The sequence below is a fragment of the Salmo salar genome, chromosome ssa10 (genome assembly GCF_905237065.1).
Source record: "Salmo salar chromosome ssa10, Ssal_v3.1, whole genome shotgun sequence".
In the NCBI taxonomy this organism is placed as follows: domain Eukaryota; kingdom Metazoa; phylum Chordata; class Actinopteri; order Salmoniformes; family Salmonidae; genus Salmo; species Salmo salar.
In genome coordinates, this window is record NC_059451.1 from 67,678,073 (window position 1) to 67,695,607 (window position 17,535).

The window sequence follows — 17,535 nt, forward strand, 5'->3', positions numbered from 1 at the left end:
GTAGACATGCTCATGTTATTTATGTTAGTGCGGGGTGAACTGCACACATTGGACTTCCTACTAGGGCACATGCCTCAGTGCTAACTGCATAACTCTGGTTCATAGGCACATGATTACTGCATATAATAGCTGTAGAATCAGCAGAGGCATTCAGGGCAGTTAGAGGGACATAAATTAGGTTACTTACATTGTGTCTACCAACACCCTTCGTATAATATACCTTTGCCGAAGCATTATGACAACTCAGCGACATAATGGTAGGGATTATTTGAGCTGGGCTTGGGTCATTGATAAGTAATTGTCTCAATTCAGCCTTATAATGCTGTGAAAGGATCCAGGCTCTGGCATTGGTGCTCCCTCCCTGCCTTTGGATGAGGATGTGAGGGGGAATAGGAGCCTCTGAAGTGTGGAAGACAGGGGAATGGGCAATTGGAGGAATGGAAGGAAGGGGAATATGGTGGGAGCACGAAATAAGAGAAAAGGGGGATGAAGATGGGATGAGGTATATGATAGGAAGAGGAATGGGGATAGGAAGGGAGTAGGTGTGGGTAGAAGAGGGGGATAAGGAGAGGAGATGAGGGGATGGATGGATTGAAGTAGTGAGGAGAGGGAGAGATGAGGGGATGGAGAGTATTAAGATAAAGGAGTGGGGAAAGTACAAGATGAAGGGATTAAGAAATTAGGGGAGTGAGGAGATTGAGAGATGAAATGGGGATGTCATCCTACCCCCTTCACTCCTCTCCCCCACTCTGAACAGTAACACTAGTCTATTTATAGCCTCAGCAGTGAGCACATGTTTCTCTTGCCTGATATAAATACATGCAGCTTCTGTCCCTTCCTGGAGGCCAACAGCCTCAGAGAGAGAGAGAGTGAATTCTCATAGCTACAACACTGTACACAGAGCCGTATAAATATACTGTAATTACTAGAAAATATATCCCCATACAACACTGCAGAACAGATATTCCCATACAACACTGTGCATACAGCTATAGAAAAACAATTACTAGAGCTAATATTCCCATACAACAATGTAGACAGATATTCCCATACAACGCTGTGCATTTCCAGCCATATACATATTAATAGAATGACTAGAACAAGTCACTGTTCTGTGATGGGTGGACGGGAAGCCACAGTGAGTGTAGGATGATCCTATTTCTATGCATACAGTATGGCGGCGGTGGTGATGATGGTGTTGATCGTGGTAATGATGATGGTGGTGATGGTCATGATGAAGGAAAAAGGAAACCGCACAATGCTCTTGATAGTATCACTGATCTTTAACCTCTTATGGCTAGGGGGCAGTATTTTCACGGCTGGATAAAAAACGTACCCGATTTAATCTGGTTACTAATCCTACCCAGTAACTAGAATATGCATATACTTATTATATATGGATAGAAAACACCCTAAAGTTTCTAAAACTGTTTGAATGGTGTCTGTGAGTATAACAGAACTCAAATGGCAGGTCAAAACATGAGAGATTCCTTTACAGGAAGTGGCCTGTCTGACCATTTCTGGAACTTCTTTGCCATCTCTATCTTTTACAAAGGATCTCTGCTCTAACGTGACACTTCCTACGTCGTCCATAGGCGCTCAGAGCCTGGGAAAAAACAGAATGTCGTCATCCCAGCCCCAGGCTGAAACACATTATCGCCTTTCTCAAGTGGCCGATCAAGGGACTGTGGGCTTAGGCGCGTGACCTGGCTGCCCCCGTCTTTGTGATTTTTTTCCTCTGTTTGCCGAAAAGGAGATTCCCGGTCGGAATATTATCGCTTTTCTACGAGAAGAATGGCATAAAAATTGATTTTAAACAGCGGTTGACATGCTTCGAAGTACGGTAATGGAATATTTAGAATTTTTTGTCACGAATTGCGCCATGCGCACGACCCTGATTTACCATTCGGATAGTGTCTGGGACGCACGAACAAAACGTCGCTATTCGGATATAACGATGGATTATTTTGGACCAACCCAACATTTGTTATTGAAGTGGCAGTCCTGGGAGTGCATTCTGACGAAGACAACAAAAGGTAATCAAACTTTTATAATAGTAAATGTGATATTGGTGAGTGCTAAACTTGCCGGGTGTCTAAATAGCTAGCCCGTGATGGCTGGGCTATGTACTTAGAATATTGCAAAATGTGCTGTCACCAAAAAGCTATTTTAAAATCGGACATATCGAGTGCATAGAGGAGTTCTGTATCTATAATTCTTAAAATAATTGTTATGCTTTTTGTGAACGTTTATCGTGAGTAATTTAGTAAATTGTTAGCAAATTCCTCCGGAAGTTTGCGGGGGTATGCTAGTTCTGAACGTCACATGCTAATGTAAAAAGCTGTTTTTGATATAAATATGAACTTGATTGAACAAAACATGCATGTATTGTATAACATAATGTCCTAGGTGTGTCATCTGATGAAGATCATCAAAGGTTAGTGCTGCATTTAGCTGTCTTCTGGGTTTTTGTGACATTATATGCTAGCTTGAAAAATGGGTGTCTGATTATTTCTGGCTTGGTACTCTGCTGACATAATCTAATGTTTTGCTTTCGCTGTAAAGCCTTTTTGAAATCGGACAGTGTGGTTAGATAAAGGAGAGTCTTGTCTTTAAAATGCTGTGAAATAGTCATATGTTTGAAAAATTGAAGTTTTTGTATTTTTGAGGAATTTGTATTTCGCGCTTTCTGAAGGCTTTAGAGAGCCTTAGAAAGTGCCACGTAACAGCTCAGATACTGTAGTATCGATAGAGAAGCAAAAGAAGGACTACAAATTCGCAGACAGGCCACTTTCTGCTTGGAATCTTCTCAGGTTTTTGCCTGCCATATGAGTTCTGTTATACTCACAGACACTATTCAAACAGTTTTAGAAACTTCAGAGTGTTTTCTATCCAAATCTACTAATAATATGCATATTCTCATTTCTGGGCAAGAGTAGTAACCTGTTTAAATCGGTACGTTTTTTTTCATCCGGCCGTGAAAATACTGCCCCCTTTCCCAAACAGGATATGTAGCTCGTTTTTGGTCACAGGTCCAGGAATGGCTGAAGAATTGCAACATTTGCCAAGAACTAACGCTGCAGATAGCAATACTGGGTGATTTGAAAAGTGATAATCAATCAATAACATAATAATTATTTTAGCAAAAATGTTTATTTTTAATTTACAATCTGTAGAAGCTTTGAGAATAGAAAGGTTCAAACTTTTGTGAAGCATCACTGCACAGTTGAAAAATATATGGCAAATAGAAATCCAAAATGGATGATGTTGATGGATAGACGGGAGGGGTTGAATGGAGCTGAAGGATGGGACCAATAACAAGATAGCCAATATAAAACATACGGGGTCTGTAAAATGTATATAGGTTCTGAACTTTTGTGAAATAGCACAGTTACCCTCTTGAGGCTACAATCCCGCTAATGGGATTGGTTGACAATGACACATTCAATACCGCCTAGCACACTCTTGCCTGCGTCTAGCTGATCTAGGGTGTAATCATTAGTCCAACAGTTGCGAACTAAAGTTGCTATTATCCATGTTTAGTTCCGTTTGCTTCCATTTAAGAAACATTGTTTAATCGAATCGGCGGAATGAATACACCCCTGATTATCACAAACAGAGTTCATAGTAGCCATATGCAAACAGCATCATAATTTTCTCATTGTATAGTTCCTACTCAAATCTATGCGCTCTCCTCCTCTCACCTTTCCCTTCGCTTGTTGACTTCACTGCACAACACAACAGCTGTCTGTGACCAGGCAAAACACCTTCCTAGTCAAACCGTCATTCCATCAATGAATCAATTTATTTATAAAGCCCTTTTTACATCAGCCAATGTCACAAAGTGCAAAACAGAAACCCAGCCTAAAACCCTAAACAGCAAGTCTGGTTCATCCTTGGGAGAAATTTCCAAATGCCGGAAGGTACCACGTTCATCTGTACAAACAATAGTACGCAAGCATAAGCACCATGGGACCACGCAGCCGTCAAACCGCTCAGGAAGGAGACGCGTTCTGTCTCCTAGAGATAAATGTACTTTGGTGCGACAAGTGCAAATCAATCCCAGAACAACAGCAAAGGACCTTATGAAGATGCTGGAGGAAACAGGTACAAAAGTATCTATATCCACAGTAAAATACGTCCTATATGGACATAACCTGAAAGGCCGCTCAGCAAGGAAGAAGCCACTGCTCCAAAACCAACATAAAAAAGCCTGACTACAGTTTGCAACTGCACATCATATTTTTGGAGAAATATCCTCTGGTCTGATGAAACAAAAATACAACTGTTTGGCCATAATGACCATGGATATGTTTGGAGGAAAAAGGGGGAGGGTTGCAAGCCGAAAAACACCATCCCAACCATGAAGCACGGGGGTGGCAGCATCATGTTGTGGGGGTGCTTTGCTGCAGGAGGGACTGGTGCAATTCACAAAATAGATGGCATCATTAGGGTGTAAAATTATGTGGATATATTGAAGCAACATCTCAATACGTCAGTCAGGAAGTTAAAGCTTGGCTCTGACAATCTCCCCGTGTGCCCCCCCACAGTTTTTTTGGGGGGACTGCCTCTCGGGCTTTTCGTGCTAGTTCCTCGTCTCATTGCTGCTCTGCTCTCGCTGCCTCCACCTGTTCCCATGGGAGGCAATGCCATCCAGCCTGGATCTCCTCCCACGTCCAGGATCCCTTTCCGTCCAGGATGTCTTCTCAGGTCCATCTCTCCTGACCACGCTGCTTGGTCCTTTGGTGGTGGGAGATTCTGTCACAGTTGTCTTAGGATGAAGCGGACCAAAGTGCAGCGTGATTATCGTTACACATTTTTATTTAACTGTGAAACTATGCAGTACATACAAATAAACTGAATAACAAAACAACAAACCGTGATGCAGAGGTGAAACATTCACTAACTCAAAGACAAGCTCCCACAAACCCAGGTGGGAAAAACACCTACTTAAGTAAGATCTCCAATTAGAGACAACGAAGACCAGCTGCCTCTAATTGGAGATCATCCCAAACAAAACCCAACATAGAAATAAAAAACTAGAATATAACATAGAAAACTAAACTAGAAAACCCCCGTCACGCCCTGACCTACTCTACCATTGAAAATAACAGGAGATTTGTTTTCAAATACATTTTTTGTTCTCTGAAAAAAATGTGGGATGAAATGAGTAAAGTTTTGTGCTCTATTTACAAAATATTTGATGACAATTTTTTTTTACCTTGAAGCCTTGTTTTTGCTTTCAGAAAAAAATAATTTTTATTGAAAATAAAAGGTTTTGCTCCCTACAAAAAATAAACTGATAATTGTGCACGACTTCAAATGAAACAAGCCTGGAGCAGGTTTCGAAACCTCAACCTTCTAGTCCGAAGTCCAGCGCGTTTTCGACTATGCACCAAAAGCCTGCTCAAGCTGCAGAGTCGATAGAGTGTGTCCTCGCGGTAGCTTGCTACTCAATATAATAAAGTAATGACTTTTCAAATAAGTTACCTTACACCGCTAGCAGTGGCTGACAATTTGTAAACTACGCTGTCCTTACGAACTACATAGCATATCATTACAGCAGTATGTACCGGTATGTTAGCTAGCTACCTAACATTAGTAGTTACACATCAAACTTGACAGTATAATAACTATAGGCTATCTTACTACCCAACGTTTATTGACTTGATTATTCCAGTCATTTTTAGCTTAGATAAATAGTATAGTCATTGTGCATTCTCAATGGACATTCGGATGCTTCGTAAATTCGCTCTGGCTATCTACTCCGATTTCAGAGCATTCTCGTCTGTGTACCAGAGCGCAGAATAATGAATTGACGAGCGCTCAACACCCGTTGAATATGGCCGGTGTCAGTAAACGTCGGCAAAAAAACACAATTAAATTGTTTCCAGCAGCACAGTTACAGTCACCAACGCTGTGGTTAACACAAAAACTGCCTAACCAGCTCTGCTAGGGCGAGTAAAATGGTCAGAGTGGTCTCATTTGTGTCTGGAAGAAGTAGCTAGCACACTAGCCAACATTAGATTGGGTGCTTGACTGCTGTTGTAAGGCCAGAATACTCAAATCAACCCTACTACTCGGCCCGAATGTCCATTGTGCACTCCGAGAGCAAAACGGTCTGAATTTACCCAGAAGGTTTTTCTTTTTCATGGACTAGAAATACCATCATATCAAATGAATTAGGCAAGTACCAGTCAAAAGTTTGGACACACCTACTCATTCCAGGATTTTCAATATTTTTACTATTTTCTACGTTGTAGAATAATAGTGGAGACATCACAACTATGAAATAACACATATGGAATCAGTTAAGAACAAAATGATTGTGTCAGCTATTAACCTCCGCAAAATAAATATTTCCCTGTGGTTGTCCTCTTCATTGACTGCAGTGAAGCAAGCTCCTCTGTAATTTCAAGGTCTGGGGTTATGCCTCGTAAGAATATCAACAACTGCACTGTTTCACGTGCATCACTGCTCTCATCCAGGGCCAAGGAGAAATAGGTGAAATCCTTTACCTTGTCTTTCAACTGTTGTTCCATATTCTCTGTGATGTCCTCAACACGCCGTGTCATTGTTCGTCTTGACAGGGAAACATTTTCAAGCAGATTTTTCTTGTCAGGGCAAAGTATTGCTGCTGAGTCAATAAAAAAATATTTTATGAATTTGCCCTCATTGAATGACTTGCAATGTTTAGCAATTTTGGGGGACAGTACATAGCTAGCTCTCGCAATTCTGTTTGCTGAATGTAGTTTTGTGAAAAGTCCTTGCTGCTTTTGCAACTGAGAAAGCAACTCTTTCAATGCACTTGTCCTCTGCTCAGAAGACATATTCCTATATTTCTCTGCATGCCTAGTCTGGAAGTGTCGGGACAAGTTGTAGTCTTTCAAGACAGTGATGCTCTCTTTGCACACTAAGCACACAGCTTTCCTTGATACCTCAATAAATAAATATTTTGACGTCCACTCTTGCTGGAACACCCTACATTCATTGTCTACTTTCCTTTTCTTTGAAATCTTTGAAAAAAAAATTTTTTTGTGCAATTTCTAGCTAGCTACTATTTGTAACTGTGACATGTGTGTCAGCCTGTCAGTCACTGTCTGTCCTCGTACAGTTGTTATGTGCCTTCAAAATAAATGTCCCACAAGCAATAGGAGTTAAATCATTACACAAAGGTGAGTATTCATTGGGATTTTAATTTGAATAACAAATACATTTTTTTTTACTTTACTATCACAAATTCTTTATGTGATCTGAACATGACGCCGCAGGCCGTATTGAATCAGGTAGCGGGCTGCATACGCCCCCAGGCCGGCCTTTTCCCAGGCCTGACATAGAGCCATGACTACATGGAACTCTTTTCCACATCAGATAACTGATTCAAGCAGTAGAATCCGAATAAAAAAAACTGGTAAAAAAATACACCTTATCGAACAACGGGGACTGTGAAGAGACACACACAAAGGTACAGACACATGCATATGCATACATTGTGAATTTGTTGTATGGCGGTATTAAACATTTTGTATTGAAGATAGTATGTAGTGGTGTAATAATGTTAATGTTATATGATGTACTGTTTTATCGTTTGTTTTATATGTAATGTAAGTGCTTTAATATGGTAATTATGTTTGGACCCCAATATGTTTGGATCCATAATAAATACAAATTGAAATGCATTCCTGGTGACTAACTCATGAAGCTGGTTGAGGGAATGCCAAGAGTGTGCAAAGCTGTCATCAAGGCAAGTGGTTGGCTACTTAGAAGAATCTCAAATATACAATATATTTTGATTTATTTAACACTTTTTTGTTTACTACATGATTCCATATGTGTTATTTCATAGTGTTGATGTCTTCACTATTATTCTACAATGTAGTAAATAGTAAAAATCCTGGAATGAGTAGGTGTGTTCAAATGTTTGACTGGTACTGTATATACCATCCGTTTTTATTAAAGCAGTAACATATAGTACAGCAGTAACATTTAGTACAGCAGTACTTGGGAAACGCCCCTTTTCTAAAAATATTTAATTAAATAACTAGTGTAAACTGTAGCCATTTTTTCCCTTCATAGTTTGTTTGCCTAAGCATGACCTTCATCCACATAACTTCTTTTTACCAAACTTTGCCTTTTGTCTCAGAAATTGGACATTGTTCTTAGGGGTGGCTAGTTTCCCCATGTTACACTATCCTAAAATTATTTTATACTAGGTTACATGTCGGTGCCAACTTTCATTCAGAAATGATGACTTAATAATAATAAAAAATTGTGCTCTGGTAGGCTAGATAAAATAATAGTAGTACACCGCTGGTTATAATAAATGTAAAGCAATTGCCATGTGTGGTCAACTGATAGGCCTAATTCCAGCATCATTTTAATTGGGACAGCGTCATTGCGCTGATTTGAGACAAGCATGGGAACTCATCTTGATAAATCAATCAATGTCAGATTTTTGGTTACAATAAGGCTGGGAAATAATAGCCAAGTTAAGGTGAGTGCTCATAATTATTAGTATAGCAATTGAAAGCAATGCAGGTCTTCTCTACACACACACACACACACACACACACACACACACACACACACACACACATTAGACCTATAGCCTGTCTGATGACCTTCCCTGATGTTTTCCTCAATTTTCTGATGCATTTCAGTTACTTAGTTTGCTGATGTGAAAACATATTTTTACACTTTTCCCTTAGGCTATTCAAGTAATGTGACATATGTTCTTATTGGTAAAAAAGGTCATAAGCCCGACATAGTTTCAATAACAATATAGCTGGAAACACTAGCCTATTGACTTCATTGACTTACTGAATGTATTATCTTGTAATTGTATGCTAGCCTACTTGCTGACAGATTATTACAATATTATTGTAACAGTATGCCTACCTACACAATAATAACCTCATATGGGGTTACTGACCACAAAGTGTTGATTATTTGGCCTTTGGGAGAGCACAGCCTATGGATGAAAACATAGCACCACAGGAAGGAGTGTTGAAAGTGCTGCAGATGAATTGAAATAAATTTGCCACTTTTTATAATTACTCCTGTCTCTACAGAAATGAATGAAATCATTGAAAATACTACACCAGAGAGTGTAGAATTACTTCCTTAAAAAATGGCTGTAGATTGGCGTTTTGTCACAGTACAGTTGCATAGACCTAGTCGGGAATCACGTAATTGGGCAACCCACGCTGCAAATATCAAACAGCTGATTGTTAAGTTGTGGCTGTCAATGTGGCTGTCAATGAACAGCAGCCAGCAGCTAAAACATCTTTTGCAATATTTCAAAATACAATTGTGGTAAAAAACTGTTTGAATAAGTGAGTGCCACTGGAAAGTTGGTGACGATAATTTCCTCCTCATTTTGTAGGCCTAAGATCTATGTATCCACTCTTTTCATTGGCCTATGCTATTGGTTGGATTTAACAACACGGATCATTCTTTTTATTGAACTCAGTATGTCAATGTCAGAGTAGCTTGTCATTTTGTGTGGTATAAAACATATTATTGTAATGTCTCCAGTGAGAGAAGGTAGAATTTCAGGAAATGATTTTAGAAAAGGCATTTTTTTCTCTGACAGCAAACCCCCAGACCCTGGTCTTCAGGACTAAGTCCTGAATGGAATGAAACTCTGGTGATGGCCCTGTTGAACACTAATAAGCAATTAGATCAATTGGATAGGAAAAGACAGCATAGACAACCCACAGTGGAATCAATCTTGGTTGTTTTCACAGGGTCGGCTTTGGTTCTGCGAAAACACTGTGAGTGGACTCTCCCTCCCTCTCTTGTAAGCCAATCAGTTGTCTTAGCTGAATGGAGTAGAAAAAACAACAACACCAGTCTTGAGTCTACAGTGTGCTTGAGTAGAGTAGAGATTCCACTCATTAACAACACTGCCTCTCATTAGCACAAATAATCTCGCTCTCTACGGTAGCACCATCTGAACACACACACACACACTGCGTTACACAAAATGTTCTGTATATTGTTTGGAACATTTCTGTGGAAGCTGAAAAAATGAAACCTATCTTATCTTACCTTATCAACACACACCCAAGCCTAGTGTTTTGAAGGGCTCACAGATTTTGGCTCACCACAACACATCTTTGTACATATCCATTCAAACCTTCTGCTTGGGTGGGGCCATAATGCTCTCGTATGGCTTTCCAATCCGTCCGACAACAGCATACATTTATGAAATGGGTTTGGATCATTATAAGAAGCGATGATTCTTTTCTTTCTCTCTCTTTTACTCTTCTTGTCTGCACTCTCCCTTATGGTCCCTCAATAGTCACTCATCCTCTCTCTTCTCTTTACCTTCTGTGCCTCTACCTAACCTTCCCATTTCTGGGGTTTATTCAGATCCCCATTAGCTTTTGCCAAAGCAGCAGCTATTCTTCCTGGGGACCACAAAAAACACATGACAAGTAAAAAAAAACACTGATAAACTGATATACAAGGACAGTCAACACAAATCTAAAAAGACAATGATATATAAACAATACAACAATTTGTTTTAGAATAATTGTACAAACACAACAACAAATAGCATGTGTTTGTGTGCGTCCCCTCACAGTCCCTGCTGTACCATAAAATGTTGTTGAATCTTTTTTTAACCTCTCTAGGGTAGGTGGCACCAAATCGTCCCACCTACGTAACAGCCAGTGTAATCCCGTGGCGTGATTTTCAAAAACCTAAAAAATGCAAAAACTTCAATTTTTCAAACATATGACTATTTTACACCATTTTAAAGACAAGACTCTCGTTAATCTAACCACACTGTCCGATTTCAAAAAGGCTTTACAACGAAAGCAAAACATTAGATTATGTCAGCAGAGTACCCAGCCAGAAATAATCAGACACCCATTTTTCAAGCTAGCATATAATGTCACATAAACCCAAACCACAGCTAAATGCAGCACTAACCTTTGATGATCTTCATCAGATGACAACCCTAGGACATTATGTTATACAATACATGCATGTTTTGTTCAATCAAGTTCATATTTATATCAAAAACCAGCTTTTTACATTAGCATGTGACTAGCATGTGACTAGCATTCCCACCGAACACTGCCGGTGAATTTACTAAATTACTCACGATAAACGTTCACAAAAAGCAGAACAATTATTTTAAGAATTATAGATACAGAACTCCTCTATGCACTCGATATGTCCGATTTTAAAATAGCTTTTCGGTGAAAGCACATTTTGCAATATTCTCAGTAGATAGCCCGGCATCACAGGGCTAGCTATTTAGACACCCAGCAAGTTTAGCACTCACCAAAGTCAGATTTACTATAAGAAAAATGATATTACCTTTGCTGTCTTCGTCAGAATGCACTCCCAGGACTTTTACTTCAATAACAAATGTTGGTTTGGTTCAAAATAATCAATAGTTATATCCAAATAGCGGCGTTTTGTTCGTGCGTTCAAGACACTATCCGAAATGGTAAATAAGGGTGACGAGCATGGCGCAATTCGTGACAAAAAAATTCTAAATATTCCATTACCGTACTTCGAAGCATGTCAACCGCTGTTTAAAATCAATTTTTATGCCATTTTCTCATAAAAAAGCGATAATATTCCGACCGGGAATCTGTGTTTAGGTAAACAGACTAAAGAAAATAAAGCATTCGGTCGACTCGGGCACGCGCCTAAGCCCATAGTACTCTGATCGGCCACTTGCCAAAAGCGATAATGTGTTTCAGCCAGAGGCTGCCTCGATATCGTTCAGCTTTTTCCCGGGCTCTGAGAGTCTATGGGAGCCGTAGGAAGTGTCACGTTAGAGCAAAGATCCTCAGTCTTCAGTAAAAAGAGCCAAGATGAAACACAACTTGTCAGACAGGCCACTTCCTGCATGGAATCTTCTCAAATTTTGGCCTGCCATTTGAGTTCTGTTATACTCACAGACACCATTCAAACAGTTTTAGAAACTTTAGGGTGTTTTCTATCCAAAGCTAATAATTATATGCATATTCTAGTTACTGGGCAGGAGTAGTAACCAGATTAAATCGGGTACGTTTTTTATCCGGCCGTGTCAATACTGCCCCCTAGCCCTAACAGGTTAACGTAATTTTGCTGTTTGCTTGATTAATTGGAGATGGAAGGGAGTTCTATTCGATCATGGCTCTGTATAATACTGTCCGTTGCCGTGAATTAGTTTTGGACTTGGGGACTGTGAAGAGACCCGTGGTGGCATGTCTTGTGGGGTACTATATGTATGGGTGTCTGAGCTGAATGTTATTTGATTATGCAGACAATCGGAAATTCTATTACAGTAATACTTATCATCAAAACTAGAAGAGAAGCAGTTAATCTCTGGAAAAGCAAGGTTGGAAAGCAAATGGATCCTGCTGAAAAGAGAAGACTAATCTGTCTGTCTGACTAATATATCAACTTCCAAATTGGCCTATGTGCGAACACCATTGTTTTACGAAGAAAGAGAGAGATAAGCTTTTGGCATAAGCACATCATTGGGTGAATCAGTAAGACTGGAAATCTATTTTAGGACCATCATTTCCTCCTCATATTGTACAATATGTTTCTCCACACACCTAGGCCTAGGCTATTGGTGAATTCAAGGTAGTTTTTATTGATTTATTCTCAGTTTGTCAGTGTCAAAGTAGACTGTCAGTAAGGCTTGGGCGTTGTAGGAGAGGAGTCAGACGCAGGATGCAGCGATATATGGTAATGGCTTTTAATGAGCCCAATGGCGAAAACACAAGCCACCCCAAACAGCAATCTGAGCGCACACAAAACAAAGTGCCCCAAACACAGGGGACAAACACTGTCGGTGCAAAAACATGCACTAGCGCAAAACACCATCAGCGTATACAAAAGCAATACAATCAGAGAGACAATCCCGCACAAAGAGCAGGCAGGCCTACTGGCTAATATAGCCCCGCTAATATAACCCAACACAGCACAGGTGTAAACAATAACGGAAAGGGGGAAAAACAAAAGGGAATCAGTGGCAGCTAGTAGGCCGGTGACAACGACCGCCGAGCGCCACCCGAGCAGGAGGGGGAGCCACCTTCGGTGGGAGTCGTGAGACTGTCATAGACTGTCATACCTTTGTGGGGTATTATGCATGCATATTCTGCTGATGTATCCAGTCATCTAAAACAGGGGTTCTTAAACTTTTTCAGCCTAGGACCCAAATGAGAAATTCTGTGTTTTCCTGGGACCCAAGCTTAGGAAAATATGCAACTTTACATAAATATCAGTACATTTCATTGCCCTTGTGCCTAAAACAAATGCAATATAGATAAAAACAAATAACAATGAAATGTAATATCCATATAAATATCTATTCATGTTTATTTTCCCCCATTAAAAACATTCTTACATATCTGTCTAGGTTGGAACTGGTGCTGTTAAAATACAATAAATCATTTTTATTCTGAACTGGAATAAACTGATTGATCACACAGATGTTGACCAAAAAACACACACACAGTCCTAATGAGAGGTGTGTGGCTGGTTGAAGTTTTTCTATTTGGGCTCTGTTTTTGACAGTGCATCACTGAAGTCATGCTCAGTCTTGAAACTGTTCTCTACTTGTTTTTTTAAGTATTTCAGAGTCGAGAACCCTGACTCACATAGGTATGTGGTGCCAAGCTGGATCAGAACATCTACTGCTTTCTCAGTCAGGCAGGAGACCACTTCCTGCTGTAGATGAGCAACCCAGAACTGTGTGAGTGTGTTTGCCTCAAACAGCATCTTGCTTCAATCAGTTAATTCCAGTTAAGAATAAAAATGATTACATGTATTTTAACAGCAACAGTTCCAACCTAGACTAGCTTGCTTTGGTGAATGTTAGCTATTAGCTGTGTACAAGGCCAAGGGATTGTTTGAAAGAGAAACTCACATCTACTACTATGATAGTTAGTACTCCCTTATTCCTGTTATAAAATGACAACAATGCATTGCTAGCTGACTTACTTTTCCACTGTCGAAGCACTGTTTCCTGAAGCATTCTGCCTTGTTCTGAAAGAACTCCCTGGGTTTACCACCATGCTGTGGAAGTTTGGTCAGGACGTGTGGTTTTATTAATTTGTTCATTTTGAGAGACTCATTACTAAGCACTTCCCGCACAAAACACTTTGTGGGCGCTCCTCGTTATAAGTTTGTATGAAAGAGGGAGAAACTCATCGCTGTTTATGCGTTTCATGACAATTGAACTGGGTAAGAACTTGCAGCTAGCATGAGTCCATTTGATGATAGTGGTGAGTGATGGCAAGTGGGAATGACAAATCAGTGGCAGACAGCACATTATCTGCTGCTGAACGACAGCGCTGCATTGTGTGTGTTGCTGAGTGATCTTCAAGAAAACTGCAGAAAAAAAGATCCGGTAATCCGTGAAGCACACAGGCATCTATCTCCCTCTCCCACTCGCGCAGCTGCCAAACTAGAGACTGCTGCTAAGCAGAGAGCGCACTGAACAGAGAGCGCAGATGCACTTGGCCAAATCAATTCCAGTAATTAATGAAATAATTATACATTTACTCTGACACGTCGCAACCCACCATTAACAGGTCCGTGACCCACTTTGGGTCGCGACCCATACTTTAAGAAAGGCTGATCTAAAATGATGTGGAATTGCATTTAATGTGTTTATAAAATGCCACATTTTTCTCAGACCCTAGGCTACAATTTTTTTCTCCCCATGTGTACAATTTCTGCAAGCGCCTCTACTCTACTGCTCTATGCCAGGACGCAAAAGCGATGATAATGCATGCAATGCTTTATAATAAAGGTTACTTGTTTTTTCATGCATTCCGGTACCTAAGAGCCCCCCAGGTCACCCTTCTCTCGGGCTCACTTTTTGTTCAGGCACCTCCCAATTTACAAATTAAGCACTGCCCTTTCCTATATGACAGTCAATAGTTGTTCTCTGAAAAATAGTATTGTATTTGTCACGTCCTGACCAGCAGAGGGAGTAGTTGTGTAGTATTTTGGTCAGGAAGTGGCAGAAGAAGTCTGTGTATGTGTTTTCTAGTATGTCTGTTTCTTTGTTGGTCTGTGTGGCTCCCTATCAGGAACAGCTGGTTATCGTTGTTCCTGATTGGGAGTCATATATTAGGAGTGTGTTTGTGGGTTGTTTCGTTAGCACTGCTATTATTTGTAAGTATAGCCTGTCTCGAGTCTTTATTGTTTTTCCGTGTTTGCTTTATTCATTATCATTAAAAGATGAGTATTCACATCCCGCCTGCGATTTGGTCACTTCAACACGGCTACACCTGTGACAGTATTTGGTAAAACACAATTCTCTCCGTCAGTTTACTAAGAAAGGGCAGCAAACTGATTGGGTGGCTTTTAAAGCCAGCAAAGGGTGCATTACTATCTTTAGGCAGTGGAATTACTTTAGCTTCCTTCCACGCCTGTGGACTTCTTTAGGCTTTGGTTAAATATATAGCAAATAGGGGTAGCAATACAGTTTGCTACCATTCTCAATAGTTTCCCATCAAGGTGGTATAGTTTTTTCACCTGTCCCACGCAAACAAAGACAACACTCAAAACAGGAGTCCTTCACTTTGATTATTAAATATTTTATACAAAAATATCATGCTTCACTGTTTAATGATGTCATTTTTCCACTTTACTAGTGAAATAGTCATTGAAATGATTGGCAATATCAAAAGGTTTTGTTATAAATGTCTCATGAACTTCAATGAACTATGGAGATTAACTGCCAATGATATCATTTAAGTATTTTTCCATTGTGTTCTATGTCATTTATCTTAGTTTCATATCATTTCTTCTTTTTGTTAAATTTAGTCACAACATTTCTCAATTTACAGTATGTGAACCAATCAACTAAGCACCCTGACTTGTTTGCCACTTATTTAGCATAATATATTTTAAACAAATAATTTTTCAATTATTCTTCAAACCAGAGGGATCTGGTTCTCACTGTTAATTTCCAAACAGGTGCATGCTTGTCAACAATTGGCATGAATCATTTTACAAATACTTCCAGTGCTGCATCTGGATTCACTTCCTCATGCAACAAAAGAGTCCTGAAAAAACATTTTGTATGATCATTTAGAAATTACTTTAGACCCAACTCTTTTCCTCTCCTTTTCCCTCTTCTCAATGTTCACTGTCTCCCCTCCTCCCGTCTTCCTCTTCTCTTTGCCCTGCTCAACCGGAGGGCTCATAGTTCAAATCCCGAGTCTGGTAGGAAAAATCTGTTGGGCTGTGAGCCGGCAACCGGAGGGTTGTTGGTATCAAATCCTATATGCCATCTCCTGCTGTTGTGCCCTTAACCCCCTAAAACTGTTCCAGGGGCCATGTCTTCAACCTCTCTGTGTGTGTATTTGTGTGGTTGGTTTGGATAAAGGAAAATATTTAGACAAATCTCAGTGTCTGTACCAATTTACAATAAAGTAATCTTCTTCTCCCTCTGTAGGTACCACCCGGCAGCCAAAGGAGGGAGAGGTGCCGGGGGTGGACTATAACTTTGTGAGCACAGAGCGCTTTATGGAACTGGAGCAAAGTGGAGCCCTGCTAGAGAGTGGAACCTATGAAGGTGAGTTCACTGACCATAACACAACAGTGATCAAGACACTGACCACAATCCACTAGCATTGCTACATGCTCCATAAATGCCATCCTGAAAATTACACATTTTGTCTTCACACAAATATCAACACACACCACCACATTGGACCTCCTTTCTTCTTTCTATTTATTAAGGATCCCCATTAGCTGCTGCCAAGGCAGGAGCTATTCTTCCTGGGATCCAGCAACATCAAGGCAGTTATATACAATCTAAAATATTGCATGACATTTCATAACAGTTTTCACAACACATTGTGTTCCCTCAGGCCACTACTCTGCTGTCACATATCTACAATCCAAAATCCATGTGTACGTGTATGTAAAGTGTGTGTCTTATCATGTGTGTCTGTGCCTGCCTGTGTGTGTGTGTGTGTGTGTGTGTGTGTGTGTGTGTGTGTGTGTGTGTGTGTGTGTGTCTCTCTTCTCATTGTGGTGCTGGAATTGCATTTGAACTTAAGTAATTTCACTGACTGTGTGTGAGCTATATGTTGGGTTTGATGCTACTCAAACACTTGCCACTTATACGCATTTGTATTTGTATTTATTAGGGATCCCCATTAGCTCCTGTCAAGGCAGCAACTACTCTTTTTGGAGTCCAGCAACATTAAGGCAGCTATATACAATTTAAAATATTACATGACATTTCATAACTCTTTTCACAACACATTTAGTGTGTTCCCTCAGGCCACTACTCTACTATCACATATCTACAATACAAAATCTATTTTTGCGTATGTGTAGAGTACGTGTCTTATCATTTGTATGCATGTCTGTGCCTGTGTGTGTCTCTTCACAGTCCCTGCTGTTCCATAGGCGTATTTTTTTTATTTTTAAAAATCTGATTCTACTGCTTGCATAAGTTACCTGATGTGGAATAGACTTCCATGTAGCCATGGCTCTATGTAGTAATGTGTACTTCCCATAGTCTGTTCATGACTTTGGGATTGTGAA

The 17,535-nt window shown here is 40.1% G+C and overlaps 1 protein-coding gene across 1 annotated transcript in view; it reads left to right on the forward strand.

Annotated features, from left to right (window-relative positions):
- The window catches only part of LOC106591140 (membrane-associated guanylate kinase, WW and PDZ domain-containing protein 2), a 430,776-nt gene that overhangs the window by 65,172 nt on the left and 348,069 nt on the right, over positions 1 to 17,535 (forward strand). Inside the window, 1 exon segment of the mRNA XM_045688044.1 lies at positions 16,433 to 16,552. Within this exon segment, the coding sequence (XP_045544000.1) occupies positions 16,433 to 16,552 (120 nt within the window).